This window comes from Ambystoma mexicanum, chromosome 6q, assembly GCF_040938575.1.
Source record: "Ambystoma mexicanum isolate Mex_15411 chromosome 6q, UKY_AmexF1_1, whole genome shotgun sequence".
Taxonomy (NCBI): Eukaryota; Metazoa; Chordata; class Amphibia; order Caudata; family Ambystomatidae; genus Ambystoma; species Ambystoma mexicanum.
The window spans coordinates 1,357,145,704-1,357,166,261 of record NC_090937.1 but is presented as its reverse complement, the minus strand read 5'-3'; the positions used below and the strand labels follow the sequence as shown (position 1 = coordinate 1,357,166,261).

Below are 20,558 nucleotides of genomic sequence, written 5' to 3'. Positions count from 1 at the left end.
TAGTTGTATGGCTCTTTACCTCTTGGCAAGGGTAGTTTTGCTATAAAAAAGGGGTTGCCTCTTGGCTTGGGTAATACTGGTTCTTCTCTTCAAAGGTTTAGACTCTTTAATTTGTAGGAATGCAAAGACTGTCACTACTGGATACAGTATAGGATTCAGTCTTTCAAGTGAAAATACAATTAGGCACACACAATTTTTCTTTAAAGTAGATGTTAAGCTTTAAAGTTGAATGAAGACTTATATTGCCATGTCATGACAACGGATGATGTTCTGACTTCCTTTGGGAACTATAATTAGCCACACACAACTTCCCTTTGATGTAGTTTTTCACTCTTGTAACTTGCAACTCAATTATTTTCAAAGTTAAGTATTGGGAATGGTTTACAAAGTGTTCCCTTTGCTTAATTAGGGACACGCAACCACTCTGTTATGCAGCAACAGTCTTTACACAGTTCAACAATGGATTTCAATGTGCTTTATTGTAAAATCTTTCATGGTATACATGAGTGCTACATTTCTATTGTTGGTAAGATTTTGGATATAACCAACAGCTTTCAATCACATAAAACCATACGCGAGTCACTTAGGAGCTGGCTACAGTTACTGGCAAGGCTCGCGCAGTGTATTTGAATGCTGTGCTCACTCACTGGCTTCATTAGCACTGTTTTTGCGGGTTGCACTGATTTCCCAATTTCTTCTGCCACTCCTATTACTTCTGGCTCACTGCGGAACCACACCTTTCTCCAGCACATTTGTCTTCGTCCGGCCACTCAAACGGGTAGTTTCTTTTTCTCCCAAGACCCTCTGCTTTCCTTCTGCTTCTGGCCTTGGTCTCCTGCACTTTCACAGCTCTGCAATCACGGTAATGAAGCTTACATGGGAAAACCTAGCCTCCAGCACGTCTTCTGCAGGGCAGCATCTGCATTTAAGATTTTAGGAGAATAGGACTCTCTCAGAACTTGCAAGTGAAATCTGCTGACTTGATGTTCTGGCGTTCCTGCGGTTCTTCCACTTTCTCATGAATTGCCAGCCTCTTGTTTCTCTTCTACTTCTACTGCTACAGCCAGTCATCCAGCTCCCATTAACAACTCCTTCCACCCTTCTTTCCTGAGGGGGGCTTTTATACCTCACAGGTTAAAACATTGTTTTCAAGTGTGGGCTATTAGCCTTATTTGCGTGATGACTGCAATGGCTACTAGGCTTAATTAACTAAATGCAACATCTTTAAGCCTCTTCAGAACTCTTCCTCGTCTCCATGCCTCTAGGATTCTGGGACTTGTAGTTTCTTCCAACAGTTAAGTTTTTCAACTTCTAAATTATTTGTAAGGATAGATTTAATTCCCTTAAAGTTTTTATTAAGGGGCTTTGAGACTTGGCTATTGCATTTTAGTGAAGACAACATTTCCATATTCCTTTACATTGTACCCTTGGGATAGAGGAGTTTGGGATACCGAAACGGATCTTTCTTTTGGTATAACTTGCTCTGATTTTATAACCTTAGGGTTCACAACCCCAGATATAACATAAGGTTTAGAGACATTACAATGAGAATAATCTGACATCTTTATTCACATTGGGAAGAATCTTCCTGTTAGACGAAAAATACAGCATCTCATCCCACAGAATCTCCTCGGGTGTAGACTGCCCCTTGTTTTTGAAGGCTTCTGCTAAGGTCCCTTTCTCCTCCCGGGGAACAGAGTGTTTTCCCTGTGAGTTGTGGTGGACTTGCTCTTGCTAGACTTCTCCTTGTGAGAGTGACTCTTGGAGGAGTGCTTTTTTGAACCTTTTAATTTAAGCAGGCTTTCAGGGACATGCTTTTGCACCAAGTGGGCTAATCTAGGGCTCTTGGTGTTTACAGCTGATTTCAAAGTGGTGTGTCGACTTTCGGCGGTGGGCCAGACCGAAGCTTTGTCTTCCGGCATTCGGTAGAGGGTTTGGCCACGGCGTCTGGTTTGTCTTTTGACTGTGAGGTGATCGGGACCTCGAGTGCTCAGAGGACAGGGATTCATTGGACTTCCCCCTTGGCGCCGTGTATGGCGTTTGGTCAACGATGGAGTAGATTCCTTGCCTTAGGCTATGTGCTTAGTGCTGGGGGTAGTGTGAGTGCTTCCGCCGCTGGGTGTCCTCCCCGTAACAGAGCCGCCGGGCTGTCTCTTGGGGTCAGGGGCTTGCACTTGGGAATCTAACGGTTCCCCGTCGCCTCCACTGCCTGAAAAGACTGCAACGCTGCCATCACTGGAGGCTCCCTCCACGTCCATGGTGGCCTCAGTCTGCATGGTGTGATGGGCCTGGTGCTTTGTCTTCTGGTCCTGAAGTGTCTTTGGCTTGAAGAGCTTGCAGGCTCGACAATGCCCCTCGTCGTGATCCTGTGCTAGACACAGATTGCACACTTGCTGCTTCTCTACCCAGGGGAATTTTATATTACACCTGGGGCAAAACTTAAATGGAGTGTTTTCCATATTTAAGCGAAATGGAAGCCAGGCGAGAAAAGTGAGTGTTATGGGGAAAATGCATTCTCCAATGTCCAACCCCCACTCTGCCTACTGTTGGGGCCGTGGCCCGGTGCGGCCTTCCAAGGCCAAAAGGGTCAGTCGAGTCTGGGACTTTCGACAGTCGTGCTTTCCACCGCCGTCAAAAATGCAGTCGAAGTTGGTTTTGAGAGAGGACAGAAAGAGTATCTAACTTTAATTTTTCGATATTAAATGGCGTTCGCCGAAATTAACTCAGCATTTAAGCACCCATCACGTGGGCAGGAAATAATCTGAGGGACCTCGACGCGTGTAGGACCATGGGTACAGTGGGTACAGAGGACGTCGCACTAGGGATAGTATTACTGGCATGCCCTGTCGACGTCCCTTTTCGAGTTTCGAAAACAACTGTAATACTCTGCAGCTTCTACTAGATGTCAGCCTATGCATAGCATGTGAATCTAAGCAGATACAAGCATCAGAAATATGATATATATATATATATATATCAGTCGTGTTTGTGGGTTTGTATATGGCATTGATCTTGGGGACGTAACTCCTCATAAACAGTGAGGTCGGGCGTCATTGATTTTAGCATGGAATATTCTTCATTTCATTGCCGAATTAATGCAACTATTTCTAGCTCAATAGGTCATCCCGTTCCTGGTAATATTTTTGTGGTGGGTTGGAAAACGCAGTGTTTGTGCCAGGCGAGAAGCAGCCGAAGTAGAGCATTTTTAATGTTATGTACAATAATTATTTTCAAAAACATAACCGGGCATTATTATCTTCTGCCCATGCAATAGTTTTCATGGTGAGGAATCGTGGAGTCTATGTGGTTATTACATTCTTTGATAGGAGTGGTTTTTGAAAATGTGATTTAATTCAGCATGTTCAACGGGTCTGCAACCTGAAGTTTACCAGATGGTTTGGCCTACACATTCCAAGATACCACACAATTGACTCTGCTGGCTAGAGATGATGGGAGTTGTAGTCCAAAACAGCTAGAGAGTCATGGGGTGACTTTTTAGCACCTGCAGCATTATGTGTTACAATTAGTTTTGTCGAATGAATGCAAGTGACCCTTTTCTATGTGGTCGCATGTATTGCCATAGAAATGCTTCCTATATTCTGTTTATTAAACCGTACATCTCTTGCATGAGATCTTGCCATTCACTGATGCTGGCCAACATTTCAGATTATCAGTGGGGAAACGAAAATGTAGCTTATGATTTCTTGTAAATCTGATATAATTATGGACAGAATGTAATGCTGCTTAGTGTGAAGGAAATTGCAAATGGTCATGCATGCATGAAAGGTGTTGCTGCAATCCCTGACTATCAGCACCCAGTTACAGGTAGACGCAAATGTTCAATGCATTTGCTTTACAATCCTTGTTCACATCCTAACTCACAAACAAATTATTATTTACTGTTATAGTTGTCTTTAGTTTGAGCAAGCGCCACCGATAAGCCCAAACTATCGCATTACAGTACAGATAGACGGCAACATCATATTAGGAGGAACCCAGAGTTTGAAGGTGTTGTTTGATTACCTATTGACTGCCCATGGACATGCTAGTTCCTATAGCCATTTCCACCAACCCAAACACCTAATTGAAACTCTTTCAACTAGCTTTCTAGACTTCTGAGAGTCAATGACTTAATTCGGGCTTTACACCCGCTACTGGTGTAATAAAAATGTCCTAACCAGATCTGCCTTCATACATTTCATTTAGAAGCAATATGCGTGTTTTTCGCTGAAATCCTGTTAAAAACAAGTATTGGCAAAGCCAACTGTTTTAGCTTGTGTATAAATAGCATGCATGTGTTAGGCAGCGTAGTTAGATGCCCAGGTACTCGCACCATTTCACACCTGCTACCATCAATAGTCAGTAAATTCCACTACGCCTATCCCTGGCAAGTGTGCTGGGAATGAAGGTGTGGGACTAAAAGCTAAGATGGTAGTCACCTCCCACTCCTGCCATATTTTATGTTTTGCGTTACACTAATGTGGGTCATGCTGACTGTCTTTACTAAAGGCACTGAATTTCAAGGGTTTTGCTATGCTATACCTTTTAATGGGCCCACCATGGCCAATGTCCCCAGGATATGGCCATGTACCTAAACTTATCCCTCCTCCCATGGCCTTAAACTGTGTCACTGTCCCTATTGTACCAACTGGTCACTGAGCTGGGCCTATAGCTGATGCCTTTATACCCTTCATAATTAAATTATTAGTTCCCACTAGCCATGGGTGCTGGCATATTATTTATTCTTATAAACTCGACCGAGGGCCTCCTGGCGCATGTAGAACGAACAAGACAGGACAACAGGGAGTGAGTGTCAGAAAGAGAAGAGAGAAGGTACAGATTAGGGGTGCATTGAAAAGAAAGATTTTCAGCCTCGTTTTGAACTCATTAAAGGTTTGGATTTGTTTTAATTCGAAGTTGTTAGGCAGAATCCTGTGCAGTTCCCTTGGGGAACACTGCAACAAGATTAAGACTACAGGAGTAAGCAGTAAACCCAATTGGTAGCAGTCTGCACCACCCAGATTTACCTGGTAGCTGTGGCTGAGCAGTCAGACTTCTCTCAAGAAGAATAGGGGAGGATATAGAGTATACACAATAGGGCTAAAAACACAGTAGAGCAAACAAACACCGACCAGAGCTTTGTATATAATTATTTATTTAAAACACACTTTAAGCAATATACTAGCACTCTAAATCAAAAGCAAGTTAAAACACAGTCAGGTAAAGTATACACACCTCCCTTGATAACTATTAGACAAGTCAGAGGTAAAACACCACGATTTGTTAAACAGATGTGAGCGCCTAACCTGATGGCACTCCACTAGTTCAGTTAAAGGGAGAGAAAAAGGCAGAGCATAGAAATAAAACAAGTCTCAACACTTTTAGGAGTTCTCAGCAAGGGAATAAAGGCAGTAGACACTGTAGAGCCAAAGTTCATAGGCCAGGCCCACTTTAAATGGAGCAAAGCAAAATGTGCCCAGGATCACACGGTTTGAAATGCACTAAAAGTCTTTGCAGAATGTTCATAAGAGGTTGGGGCGATTCAAGAAGATAAAGTTAGAAGGTCAGGGGCCAACCCAGTTGGAAAGCCAAGGATTTAAGGGTCACCGAAGAAAGGGAGGCCAGGCAGGACACAGTACCTTAAAGAGAGAGGAAGCTCCAGCAGTGGCAGTTGTTCTAGCAGTGGTTGCAGTTTGTTGTTTCGACCAGAGGAAGAGAGGATCTCATTGAGGAGGAAACGTGGAGTCGTTGCACTGCACAGGGATGAAACCAGCCGCAGAGTTTCGTCAATAAAAGGTGCATTCCTTTTATTCGTGGTCAAAGTGGTGAAACTTGGCTATCCGGCCCCCGGGGTGCTTGGCACGGGTGATTCGACCAAGAGAAGTCTTTGGAAGGCAAAAAGGGCGAACTGGTTGGTCCCACCAGCACAGAGGAAGAAGACTTGCCCAGCGGAAGATCTTCTCTTTTCGTTGGGAAAGTGGTGAGTTTGTTGCAGCAGGGCTCCACCGGTGGTGTCGTTGTTGCAGATGGGTCAGCTTCTTCCCTCTGCGGATTCTTAGGTCCTGTGGTGACTTCTGAAGTTCCAGTCCCAAAGGCCCTGCTTTTATTCAGAAAAGCCCCCATTCAACAGCCTAGCTGTCACTCAAGCATGCTAAGTGGTGAGCCGGGTGGCTCACCACTGGCCCAATCAGAAGAGTGCCACTTGAGTTGCTAAGGCAGTGCAGTCCAGGGTGCCAATTCCCCTCCCCACCCATCCTGTGGAACCCAGACAGAGTGGCACCATTTGGTCAGAGTTACAGAGACAGACACGAACGCCATTTTAGAAAAGAGTTCTGGCAAAAAGACCCAACTGTGGATTTAATATTAAAATAAATAAAATAAATAAACCGGCAGTATCTTTAACATTGCACCAAAAAGTGGTGTGTTTAAAATCAATGGGAAAAACCCATAGAGAATATTCCGGTGGAATATTTCACGTGGTAACCACTGCCACCAGCCAGAAACTCGACAAGGGGGGGGACTGGGCAGTGCCCCCTTGAAAACAGACCCAGGGGCAATCGAATTAACCCCTTCCAGTCCTTCCACAATATGATCGTTTGTACTGGTTTTGTTCACAATTTAAGACTAGTAAAGTCAATGGTGACTTTACATGCCCTGGGAGACAGTAGTCAGTCCCAGGGTATGGAGTCTATGTTTGGGGTCACTATGACACCCCTGTGTTACTTGACTGAGGGTGCTGTGTAACACATACACAAAAAACAGATGATACCCTATGGAGTAAAAGACCCCATAGCCCAAAATCACACAAACAGTCAGAGACATACCTCAAATCATGCCTAAGAGTGGGAGTAAAAGAGTCTCACTCTTAGCAGGAGAAAAAAACAAACCCGAAAAATCCAGCAAAGCTGCTGGGGGACTCACTAGGTTTGGGAAATTAGCCCTACAAGAGAATTCTCCCTAACAGAAGGGATGGCCTTCCATGTAACAGGGCCCATGACATCAAAGCTTTCCGCCCCATACTTGGCCATCCGGAATCTAGGTTGTACTAGTTTGGCCTGGTCTTGTGATCTGAGGGAGCGTGAGGATAGGTATCGCTTCAGACACTCTGTAAGGTAGACGGGTGCATCATGGGTCCAGAACTTGTGTGACTAACAGCTTTCTTGTTGCCTCAGAGATAGGATGCAGCCTAGGGATATCCAGAACTGCATATCAAGAACTCTTCTTACTGCCCCATTTTGGGTCACTTGGAAAGCCGTGAAGTTCAATTTGGGCTGTGCCGCCCAGAAGACCATTACAGTAGTCAAGCTGTGAATTGACTGGGGAAGAGGCCACAAGAGAATTATTTTTCTCAGAGAGAAAGGGGCAAATTGACTAAGATGTTTGTTAAGCCCACAGGATGCGCACATTTCAGCGACGTGCTGCCACATGGTGAGTTCAGCATCAAGGGTGACACCCAGCATTTTGACACTCATGGCAACCGGAATGATGGTATTGGCGATGGTAAAGTTAGCATACCCTGGGGCCTGTTTAGTTAGCATAGCTGGATGCAGTGATGAGAATCTGTTTTCTCAGCATTGAGGGCCATTGAGATCACCACCATCCAAGAATGGATGGTGGAATATATGGAGTTGATGGCCTGAGAATCCTGGGAGTAAATGCCTGAGAGTTTTAAGACGACTTGAGTGTCGCCTGCGTAGTTAGTATACAGGACACACAGGCCGTCAAGCATCACCAGAAGTGGGAGGATGTAGATGTTAAACAGAGTGGGCGACAAGGAGGAGCCCTCTGGGAGCCCATGAGTAAGTGATGCAGGAGAAGAAAAGGCATTGTCTTTGACGACCCTAGCAGTATGGGGGTCCAGAAAGGAGGCCTGCCACTGTATAGTTGTACTCTAACAGCCTACGAGAGATTGCAACTTGGTCGCCAACAATTCATGGTCGACCAAATCGAAGGCGGCGGAGAGGTCGAGCTCGAAAGCCGGATTGATGGTGGCCCAGTATGAGGCGAAAGATGACACTGATATTTGGCCTTGTATAACAGGGCAACGCCACCTCCCTTCGTGTTTACGTGATCTGCCTGAAATATCTCATAATCGGGGGAGGGGGGGACGACGCAAGAGTGGCTTTCAGTGGGAATGGAATCCCTGATCCAGGATTCAGTCATTGCGAGGAAGTAGTAATTAAATTGTGGATAGTAGATCCTCCACCTGCGCCTCGTGTTGCATAAGGGAACGAGTGTTAAGCAGGGAGAAGTCAAGTGGGGGGGGGGCAAATGGTCCTTCCTTGGCCACGACCTTCATGGGATTGGAGGCATCATTGGAAAGAAAGGTCAGGCTGTCAGTGTTACGTGGGATGAAAGTCGTTGCCTTACATTTCCTCTTCCAATTTATTTCTTTTAAACGTTAGGCTTACAACCACCTTGTGCCACTGGTGCCGTCGCATGATCTTTCCTCTACTCCAGTAGATGTTCTTTTCGAATGATCACAGAGAATCTACTGCAGACTGTGGAGGTTGTTTTCTCTGCATTCTGGCATAGCAAGATAGTCGGAATTCTATCTAGGCCAGTCCAGCACCATGAATTGGGAGAGTGACATTTGTTGGGCCGGAGGCAGGAGTAGGTTGTGAGATTGTGTTGGTCTAGCAGCGGATTTCCTTACAGGCAGGTGGCTAAAGCACTTGCTGCCTGGTATTTTTCAAAACAATTAGTCCTTGTATAATGTTACAATAGCACCGGCCTCATCAGTAGTGCTGATGGTGACGGTTGGCATGCATTGGTGGTGGGAGCTCTGGCAGTGGTGGCAGGATAAATGCTCAATGGGGCACTCTTCCATCTCTGTCGTGGAACAACTCTCGATCTTTCTGCCTTTCTCAAGACTACTTTTCCAGATAACCCCCCCCCCACCCCCAAGATAAATTGGATCCCCCATATGTCTATTCAGTTTAAATGCCTTCTTCAATATAACTCTCAAGAACCACCCTCCTCCACCAATATAGTTAGCTACAGGTGACAGTCTGGCCCCTTTTCAGTATACCTCTCTCTATATAGTAATGGCACAGTATGTTTGTCTTGCTCTTGCTTGTGTTCCTTTGCATCTCTCTCTGACTTGGGAGTCTTCTGTGAGTATTTAAAGGGTCTCTTTGTGTTTTCGATGAACCTCGTGCAGACCGCTGGATAAGTGAATGACTTTCCCCTTTATAAGGAAAGGATTATTTTTTCTTTTCCTTGACCCTGGCTTTGTTTTAAAGGTGTTTTAGCTGGTCTCATTGATAAAGGTGTTTGTGCCCTGGGATAGAAGGTCTGGGGTTTTGGCATATTTGGTTGTAATTGCCTATGCGGGGACTAAGGGAGGTTAGTCTCGGAATCCCCCCTCCCCCCAAATCACTCAGGGGGGTCCAGCCTCCACTAGCTCAGAGCAGCTCCAGCTCCTTTGACCACCCCATTGTCAGTCCTCGAGGTTAGGCAGGATACTTCATCATATAAACTGTACATGGCAAGTTGGCAGGTGAAGGAGTCTTCGATAACAAAACATAACCTCGTAAAATGCAGCACGGTTTCTACCTTCATAATTTTATGCAGAGTGATGTGAACATTTTGGCATTAATTCTGTTCTGAATTTTTTTTCATTTTAGGTCAATTCTCAAAATGATCCACAGACTGCATTGGTAATCCTCAATGCTACTAACGCCAACTCCTCTTCCTCCGCCTCCGATGTATCAGATCTTGTTATTCAGGATGGCATAACCAGCCTCATTGTCAAGGAAAATGGTGGCAGCAACACTGGCAATGGATATCAGACCTACAGAAGCTCCATTTTAAAAGGTGATGCTGAGATATGCCTTTCCTAGAGTGACTGCTTTCTTGAGCGGTTCCATGTGGTTCGAGAAAAACCCTTACTGGTATCCTACAAGGTTTTTGTGATGGGGATTCAGAGCTTGTTTTTTCTTTTCCATGCTTTGTGAAGTGGGGTGATCACCTATGTTATTTACATTTAAAGAGGAAGAGTTTATCCTACATACAGATATTGATTGGAGCTCAGTGATTGACATGACAGGGATCCCTGTGAATCTTAACATGCCATTATTATCGAAGGCAAAGAATAAGAGCAGCTTAGATGCATAAGGACATTCGATTACTCCCATGGAATATAGCCAGACTCAAAAACAATCTGATCATGTTTGGAACATTTCATTAGACAACATGAAATTACTTGTTTTTGGGGGACATCGACACCACAACCATTGTGTTTACAAGGTTATGCTGCTTACTTTGCTTCAGTGGTACAGGGAAGAGGAGGTTGGCCAGTGGAGATCCAATTGTCTGAGTAGATTTCATTTGTAATGCCTGTGGTAAAGTGAAGTCCTGGGTCCCTGATTTGCAGAAAATGCATTCTTGAAATTGGTTCCTTGTATAAAATAGGTTTATGACACACTGCTTGGTAAAAATGGAATATTGCCATTCTGGAAAGTTAGCAACTGTATTGAGGATATTTCTTGACAAACGGGAACCAGATCATTGTTGTAGGGGATTTGAATCACCCATAAATGTACCTCTACCTATTATGGAGGTGCTATTAGAAAGTGAATATCTTGAATGGGGAATTCCATATCCAATAAAAGACCCATCCAAAGAAGCAGCATAAATTGTAAGTAAGATCAGGGGAAGAAGTGTAGAGAGGAGGGGACAGTCTAACAAGTGAGATCTGGTCAGCGTTCTGACCCCTCTCAAGAGGGTTTTGGGGACCCTTCTCAACCTGGTGCAGGAGGGAGCGAGTCCTGTCCCAGAGGCAGAGAGATTGGAAGGCCCCAGTCTGTCCCTTCTGCTTGTGTCTGTAAGGAAATGTTAAATTCCAATAACTCTTGTTCCATACCTGTTGGAAACCATGCAAAGTATGCACCTCTTCGGGTAAGGGATAGACACAGACAATACGGATCACCTAGCTACGGTATACAGAGATTGAAGAAACATTGGTGTAGAATAGGCAATACTGGGCTAGGGTGGGCGGGAGCTCACTTGGAGGTTGAGGTATGCAGCAGGCAACACTTTTAGTCTGAAAATCCCAAATGATATTGGATTAGAAAAATATTCTGCCTGATTATAACCTTGTTTTTCAGGAGATTATAAAAAAGCCTCCCAATGAATTATGCATAATGCTCACTAAAAACCCAAATTCTCCAGCATGGGGTCTGGCATGGATTCACATGCTCATGAATATTCCCCGTCGTCAGGCTGGGAATCCTCGGTAAAGAAAAAACCAGTATCAGTTTCGTTTCTGATCTGTCTTTCGTAGTAATATCCAATCACTGGTCTCTGCGTCATACTGACCACAGCCAATGACCGCCCTCTACCTAAGCACCGCCTCTGGCAGCCATCTTCATATTTTTACCGCACGTTCATGTGTTGGGATCCTCGTGCTATTGCTCTCGAGCGTTAGTGCTATTTTTTCACGTTTTTTCTCAAAAACTTCGGTTTTTCGGTCAAAAGAGCCTCAAGCTCCACCGACTCTCCATCCGATCAACGGGGACCCGTGTCGGATTCGTCTGCGCCCCTCAAGGGTGAAGATTTCGTCGAGCTACGCTTTTGGAGGACTCCAGAAGTTTCTCAGGCCCGGACATGGCCCAGGAGAAGGGATGCTCGACGCCCGGAAAGCTGTTCAGGGTCTGCCCTGGATGCCAGCTGCAGAACGTCTTTAAGGAGGACGAACACTCCTTTTGTCTCTACTGCTTACATGAGGACAAGACGCACGTGGAGAAGGACTGTGCGTTTTGCGGCAACATGTCGGAGCGGACCATGAAGGACCGCCATCAACGTCTCGCCAACTGGCTGGAAGGGAAGAGCCCGTCAGGCGAGAAGAAGAAGAAGAAATCCGAGCGGTCTTCTAAGACCTTTGAGGACGCCCCGGCGACGGGGGTCCAACACAAGGCAAAGCACCGCGAGTCCGCTGGCACCGGGAGCGCCGAACGGTCGGGCTCTACGGGCGCCAGGCAGGGCGCACCCTCCCCGGCACCATCAACCACGAGCCAACGCTCTGGGTCGGGTAAGAGGAAGGCCGAGCACCCGGCGAAGCTCCTGGAGAGGCCCCGGTCGAGCTCGAAGGCCCCATCGGAGGGGGAGCGAGGCAGTGTCCCCCCCCCCCTCAAGGATAAGGCGGTGAGCGCACCTAAGGTGGTGAAGGCCTTAATCCATCCGGCCAAGCCCTCTATCGAAAACTGTCGCGGCGGCCCTGGCTCAGCCTGTGGGGGCTACACCAGTGGTGGCGACCTCGGGGCTCAGAGTCTCCCTGCCACCTCGGAGGGAGTCCTTTTGTGCCCATCGATAGGGCCCCCGTGAAATCCCCCGTGGGGAAGAAAAAGGGGGGGCAGGGCGTCGTCGTAGATTCGGCCTCAACCTCGGAGGAGGAGCTGGTCGAAGTCTTAAGCCACGACCTCGGCGTGGAAGAAGACCGGCCCGTCGGGATGGATCCCGACGCAGGTGACGACGACATCATCGAGGGTACCGACGGGGCCCCTGATCGCCCGTCGGATTCCCCTCTGCCAGCGCCGCGAGACAACTCGGCGGCCATTTTGTTGGCTATACAGTCCTTATGCTCAGAGATAAGGACGAGACTACCGTTGCCGACGGAACCTCTCCCGTCGGGGGACCCAGAACCGGGACCTTCTGGTGTTCCCCCTACCAAGAAAAGAAGGATCCACCCTCCGCCTCCTTTTCAGCCGTCGCGCCCCTTCCAGCCCTCCTCCCCGTCCGCCCGAGGGGATGATACGGGGACTGACACGGCAGCGACGGGTACGGACGACGAGGTATACGACGAGGATGTACCGTCGTCGCCTCCCACCAGGGCTTCTCCGCCCGACGAGATTGGATCGTTCCACTCCATGATCACCAGGGCATCCGAGCTTTTCCAACTCTGCCCTGAGGAGAAGAAGGAAGGTTTTCCTTTATCAGCGGCGCGAGGCCAAGAGGAAGACGGTCCTCTCAGTGCCTCTATTGGACGACATTTCGGATGAGGGCCTCACCCTCCTCAAGAACCCTTCCACGACGCCAGCTAGAAGAGACCGGTACGAGAAGAACTACCGAAGAAGTACCGGGTCCCGGACACGGCCCCCCTCCGGGCGCAGCCTACCCCGGACTCCGTCGTCTCCGCGGCGGCCAGGAAAAAAGCGGGGGGGGGGTGCGGCCTCCACATCGACTTCCCCACCGGACGGCGAGGGAAAGAAATTGGACGCTATGGGACGCAGAGTCATCTCGTCTGCGGCGACGACGATTAAAGCGGCCAACGCCTTGGCTATCGTGGCCCGCTACGACAGGGAGCTCTGGTACAAACTGGCTCCCCTACTGGGCAACGGCGTTTGCCTTAGGCGGCGTGGATGGCTCAAGGCTACGGACTTCCGTCAAGACGTTCAGACCAGAGTCCTGGACATGCCCTTCGATGGGAACAACCTGTTTGGGAAAACAGTGGACGATTCCCTTCAGGCCATTAAAGCGGACACCGAGACGGCCCGGGCCCTTGGAGTTCTGCAACAACGACGGACGCCCTTTCGGAGCAGCGGAGGCAAGGGCGCCTCCAAAAGTTCAGGCGGCGGTTTCTCCACCTACCGTCAAGCGGTCGGCTCAGGAGGCCTACAGAGGACGAGGCAAGTCTGGCGGACCCCGCCGTCGTCGCCAAGGAGGTCAAGGCGGCAAAGCCTCGTCGAAGCAGGATTGAACCGACCGTAGCACCCCGGTGGGAGGCCGGCTGGCGAGATTCGTCAGCGTGTGGGAGTCCATCTCCATCGACCGTTGGGTGCTGGACGCCTTGGCCCGGGGCCACGCGCTCGAATTTCAAAGAAGGTGTCCGTGCGTCCCCCCCGTGGCCAGGAAAGAACTTCACGTCCCTCAACTTCTCCTGGAGGTAAAGGCGATGCTGAGGAAGGGCGCCATCGAACTCGTCCCAAAGAGACTTCGGGGCTCCGGAGTTTACTCGAGATACTTCCTCGTGAAGAAGAAGACAGGGGGATGGCGCCCCATCCTGGACCTGCGACGTCTGAACAAGTTCATCAAGGCGCAAAAGTTCCGGATGGTCACCCTCCAGCACGTCCTGGGTCAGCTGGAGGAAGGAGACTTCCTGTCGTCGTTGGATTTGGAGGATGCCTACTTCCATATTCCCATCCTAAAGGGGCACCGAAAATTCCTCAGGTTTGTGGTCCAAGGGCGTCACTACCAGTTCAAAGCCCTCCCCTTCGGACTACGGTCGGCCCCCAGGGTATTCACCAAGTGCCTTGCACCGGTGGCGGCGCAGCTGCGCCGCGAGGGGATCCACGTCTACCCCTACCTGGACGACTGGCTCATCCGAGCCAAGACGAGGGAGCTCGCCCTGGATCACACGGCAAGGACCGTCTGACTTCTCACGGACCTGGGATTCTCCGTGAACTACGCCAAGTCTCACCTGGTACCCGCGCAAAACGCACTGTTTCTGGGAGCGAAGCTCGACACAGTGTCTCTTCTGGCCTCCCCGTCGGAGGAAAGGACCAGGTCCATCCTGGGCAAGGTACAGCGGATGTTGGTTTCCGACGCGGCCAAGGTGACGTCCATCAAGTCCCTCCTCGGAATGATGTCTTCCTGCATCTACCTCATTCCCATGTGCAGGCTCCGGATGCGCCCGTTGCAGGAGTTCCTGGACGCGCGCTGGATCCAAACGACGGGCAGCTTCGAGGAGAGGATCACACTCGACGAGAGTTTCCGCCGAGCGGTCCGGTGGTGGGGCAACCGCACGCATCTGACGGCGGGCATGGACTTCCAGACCCCAGACCACCAGGAGACAGTGACCACCGATGCCTCCCTGGAAGGGTGGGGAGCGCACACCGAAAATCTGCACGCGAGAGGCCTTTGGCTCCCGACGGAGAAGTCCCTCCATATCAACGTCCTGGAGCTCCGTGCAGTGTTCTGGGCCCTCAGGTCCTTCCTTCCGTCCCTCAAGGGCAAGGTGGTGAGGATCTTCACCGACAACACCACCACCATGTTTTACATCAGGAAACAGGGCGGAACCAGGTCCCCAGCGCTGTCCAAGGAGGCGCAGGACCTGTGGCATTGGGCCGTCGCCCAAAGGATGTTTCTTGTGCCGTTTCATCTGGCAGGGATAAAAAACACCATCGCCGACTCACTCAGCAGGGAGCTGCGCTCGTGCCACGAGTGGGAACTACGGCAGGATCTAGTGGATGGCCTCTTCCGACGGTGGGGCACACCCCAGATCGACCTGTTCGCGACGGCGACGAACTCCAAGTGCCGGAGGTTCGCCAGCAGGTTTCCCCAGGCGAGGAGCATGGGCGATGCCTTCTCGTTCCCCTGGGAGGGCCTGGTCCTCTACGCGTTCCCTCCTTTGCCTCTGCTAATCCGGCTCGTCAACCAGCTCAAGAGGTCACGGTGCAGGATGATCCTCGTCGCACCTGCGTGGCCGGGGCAGATATGGTTCCCGGACCTTCTGGACTTGTCAGCGTCCCCGCCAATCAAGCTGCCGGTGGACGCGGATCTTCTCTCCAGGGAAGGAGGCGCCATCCTCCACCACGACCCGAAATCGCTGAACTTGCAGGCCTGGCTCCTGCAGCGCTAGAGTTTGGAGGATACGACATACCGGCCGACTGCAGAGAGGTTCTTGCAAAGGCCAGGGCGTCCTCGACTCTTAAATGCTACGGACACAAATGGAAGAGGTTCTCTGTCTGGTGCCACGCACAGAAGATTAACCCTCTACGGATTACGGCTCCCCAGGTACTGCCGTACCTGCTGACGCTGGCCAAAGCTGGACTGGCACACGCGTCCATCAAGATTCATCTTGCTGCGATCTCCCGATACACCAGAACCACGGGCCGGACGTCCTTGTGGTCTCATCGTCTGGTGAAAGAGTTCATGAAGGGACTGTTCAGATCGTTCCTGCCGGTGAAGGCTCCGGCCCCGGCGTGGGAGCTCAACGTGGTGCTGACCAAGCTCATGGGACCTCCGTTCGAGCCTCTGCACTCGGCCCCGTTGAAGTTTCTGTCGTGGAAAGCAGCGTTTCTTGTGGCCATCACCTCCGCACGACGGGTGGGTGAGATCCAGGCCCTTTCATGCAAGGCCCCGTACTTGACTTTTCACGACACGAGGGTAGTGCTCAGGACGCACCCCTCCTTCATGCCCAAGGTACCGTCGGACTTCCATCTCAACGAACCCTTGGTGTTGCCTGTGTTCTTCCCGTCGCCTTCGTCGCCGGCTGAGAGGACTTTGCACTCGCTGGATGTGGCTAGAGTGCTGAAGTTCTACGTGGACCGCACGAAGTGTTTTCGGAAGACGTCACAACTCTTTGTGAACTTTGGACCTGTCAATCAGGGGAAGGCTCTCTCGAAGGCTTCCATTTCCAGATGGCTCTCCGGCTGTATCATGTACTGTCATCGGTTGGCAAACCGACCGCTGCCTGGCCGTCCGAGAGCCCATTCCACCAGAGCGATCGCAGCTACCACGGCGTTCCTTTCTGGTGTGCCCCTGCTGGACATATGCAGGGCTGCTACGTGGAGGTCGACGCACACCTTCACGAAATTCTACTGCGTCGATCGGGATTCCAGGGAGGAGTCCAGGGTCGGCCAAGCAGTGCTGCGCAACCTGTTCGCCTGAGGTGAGCCTGGTGAGGAGGTAAGATGCTTAATGTTGAGTTTGATGTACTGCTTAATGTTGAGCCTTTGCCACCTCCCGTGGTTGTGCATGTGTGTACTGCTATGTATTCTTTATTCATGAGCATGTGAATCCATGCCAGACCCCATGCTGGAGAAGGAACAAGTTACTTACCTGTAACTGTTGTTCTCCAGCATGGGTCTGGCATGGATTCACATGCAAACCCTCCCGCCTACCCCTCTGCGGCTCTTCACTTGGTCATACTGCCACTTCACGTGCTTCCAAATCTGAAGATGGCTGCCAGAGGCGGTGCTTAGGTAGAGGGCAGTCATTGGCTGTGGTCAGTATGACGCAGAGACCAGTGATTGGATATTACTACGAAAGACAGATCAGAAACGAAACTGATACTGTTTTTTTCTTTACCGAGGATTCCCAGCCTGACGACGGGGAATATTCATGAGCATGTGAATCCATGCCAGACCCATGCTGGAGAACAACAGTTACAGGTAAGTAACTTGTTCCTTGTGTCGTTTAATCTAGTATGCTGTGGGGCAAGAGCCTGTTGGTCCCAACTGAACCTTTAACCTGGCAGGGCTCGAAGACAATCAATCTGGTTGGGACCCAATTAAACATTTGTCTTGAGGTAACAGGGGTTCAAACAGCATGTGTAAATATTCTCACCATTGTTTTGTAATATAGATATGGGCACAAATGCACATTTCAGGATGTGTACAACAACAATTTCAGAAGTATTCTGCTGGCAACAAATAGCTTGTTCTGTGGCTTGCAAGCATCTATGCAGATCGTCAACCATGTTTTAGCTCTTTCTAACATGCCAGTCATAAATAACCATTTGATTAGTCTGTTCCCGATCAGATGCCCAGTTCTGCACGAAATGCCTTGGCAAATGTCTACCGAACAAGAGCACAATCAGTAGACCCAAACATATGCATCATCAGTGAGGTGCAGTTGTATTTCTGGGCACAGAGAGCAAGGATCACATTTCTGGATTATCCTACTCACGTAGGGTGAATCTCCAAGTGAATAAAAATTAGACACTAATGTGAGAAATAATCCACGGACATTGATGGTTCATTTTTGTTCACTTGGTATTTCAACCTAAGTGAGCAGGGTAATCCAGACTTGAACCCCTGTTATATTTCACCTTAATATTTCACCTTAATATAAAGAGAAACAAGTGTCTAGTTGCCTTAAATTAAAGGTTCAGCAATTCTTTCGCTCCAGGGTATGGCTCCTTCTGGTGGTTTAACAAAAAGAAATTAAACTGACCAAATCCAAAAGTGGCAACCTCCATTAAATCACTTGATATTTCCATCACGTGACGGGAGCAAGCAAGCAGAGCATGATGGAAAAAGGCACGCATGTGAAACCTAAAAAGCTAGTATAATATAAAAGAAAAGGGAGCGAATCGTGACTCAAGATGGAGGTGGGCATCTAACGTTAGCAATTTTGCTAGAAGGCAGGCAGTCCTCTATCATCTGGTGCAGGAAGCATTGAGCTGATGTGCTGTGTGGCTGTTTCTGAAAGCTTCTGATTCCTGGTACCTAGCCACCAACATGAGATGTGGCTAGAACAGGAAACACACTGAGAAAACAGAGTGCCTAGAACCTTCAAAGTGCTCAACACTATGCAAAATACACAGAACCTGAGAAACTTGAACAGTTCATGTGGGAAACCGGAGGGTATCCTCGCTCCTACTCCCCCCTGGATCCTCTTCTCAGGTGCCCAGGGAAAGGCCATCACTATTGGATCTCGACCCTGGGGGTGGAGAAGCAAGGGAGGATCGCCTGGGTGGAGGGTCCTTGGGGATTGGGATGAAGGTACCGACAGGCGAGACATGGTATCCCCTTTGCCTATTGAAAACCAACTTAACCCTCCCCCGGCCTTTATGGGCTACTGTTGTCGTGGTTTATTATGCGGTCCCTCAACTCAGGGAGTTCCTTTCCCCCCCAAACAAGGTGGCACACAATAAAGCATTTTTGATTCAGGTCAAATTTGGTGAGTCCTCCAACCTGTCTCGCACCCAATGCCAAAAAATACCCTGTGTCGCCAATGGACTAGGAACCAGGCCGGTGTGTAGTAAGAATATATATTTAATATTTGACACAAGGCTAACATCTGCCACCAATGCTGTGGCAACACCCAAGAACACCAGAATAACTCTATTCAAACAACACAGATGACATTTTGAAACGTGCAATCAGAAGTAACAAACCAATGGAAAACATTCACAATACCCTACAGCGTCCACGGGAATTACTTAATTGGAAACAATATTTTTCGACCACCAACCCCCACCCTCCAGGCCTCAATTAAATATGACCTCTTTGATTGAAAGGCAAGGTGCAGGGAGTGAGGGCACAATGGAAAAATCGGGTTGCTGCTTATTTGAAAAAGTGCTGTTTGTGAAAGGAATTCAATGGGAAAAATCGTTTTGGGATTATTACTAAAATCGCAATATTAGGGGAAGGAATTACCGTTTTTCAGCTTTTATTTAAAAGGGAATGTTTGGAAAAAGGGACTCAAATGGAAATTGTTTTTTAACAATCATGAAAAAGGACTTGGTAATTTGGGGTCAGAAAAAAATGGGAGCAAAAAGGGAAATTCCGTTTTGTAACACATGCAGATGAGAACAAATCTTTGTAATTCTGATTTAAAATGAATGGGGATTTTGTTTTTGCACCCTCCACAACGTCCCCTGGGTTGGTGATTCACAGCGCATCATTTACCACTTGGATGGCTGTAGTCTGGATGCTGCTTTTGAGGAAGATGACAGACTGGTAATTATTGAGAAGGCCAAGATGGTCGTTTTTCACAAGTAGTCGGCTCACAACTACTTTACTGATCCAGATGAACTGGCTGTTCATGATGGATCTATAGCTGGCTAGGTCCTCTGGGTCAAGCAAGGGTTTGTTGAGAATGGGTCTTCTGAGATATAACATGTGTGGGAATGCACCTTAGCTGAGTGAGGTTTTCACAATACTAAGGAGTGCGTTGAGCATTGGGCCAGGGAGTTTTTTAATTTGGGAGACCTGGAGGAAGCAGTCGGTGTAAGTGGTATGTTGATGAGGAAAAATAAATTGTTGGTCCCAATAACGTTTTTTTTTACGAGATGTGAGTCGGAACCTGTGTATTTATGGAGAGTTGTATATCCAACAAAATACCCAGATTCCAGACTACTTAAGTGCAGTTAGGCAGGACCCAAAGAAAGAAAGCAAAAATCTAATTTCAAGGGTACAGTTTTGCATTTACAGTTAACACAGGATTGCTTGGATTAATCATTTAGTAGTTTGCAACTATCGTGGTTTTTGTACAGACAAGGACATTTCTTAATTACTCAGACGGGTCACACAAAACTGACATGAAGGAAAACGAGAGAGTGGGCTGCAGAGCCAAGATACAGAAGAGGGCCCGTCTCACTTTGGGAGTTGGGAGTCATCCCTCACAGAAGGCGTAGAGTGCTAGAGAGTGAGGAAGCACACAGAGGGCTGCTCCCTACTGCTAGACCCAGCTCTCTAGAAGCCCGGGACTGCGATATCGCAAAGTGGTGCGACTGCCAGAGAGATGGTCGAACCATGCCCGTGGATACCGGGGGAAAGAACCAACGCTCATACAAGTACACAGAGGACCAAATAGTTGAAACCATGCTGCTACCTTCCCATGGACACAGTACTCTCTGGGCCGGTCTGGATCAGCCTCAGGTTGGGGTGAAGGAACAAGAGATCCAAGAGGGACTGAGCCATCGTACCTCCCAGGATGGAACAAAAGTCTGCGTACCCCAAGCTGGGTTGAGAGAACAAATGGTCCCAGAGGGGCTGGACCAAGACGGCATGAGGGTCCATGTACCCCAAGCCGGTCCAAATGGGGTCGATTTGCCACACAGCATGAAACTGGGAGAGGACCTGAACATGCCATTGAGGGGGGTGGGG

General features: G+C 48.8%; 1 protein-coding gene across 2 annotated transcripts in view; it reads left to right on the top strand.

Annotated features, from left to right (window-relative positions):
* EVC2 (EvC ciliary complex subunit 2) overlaps positions 1-20,558 on the top strand; it is a 1,020,434-nt gene that overhangs the window by 170,664 nt on the left and 829,212 nt on the right. For both annotated transcript variants that reach the window (XM_069631972.1, XM_069631971.1), the window contains exon 5: positions 9,630-9,819. In XM_069631972.1, the coding sequence (XP_069488073.1) occupies positions 9,630-9,819 (190 nt within the window). The remainder of the gene's footprint in view (positions 1-9,629; positions 9,820-20,558) is intronic.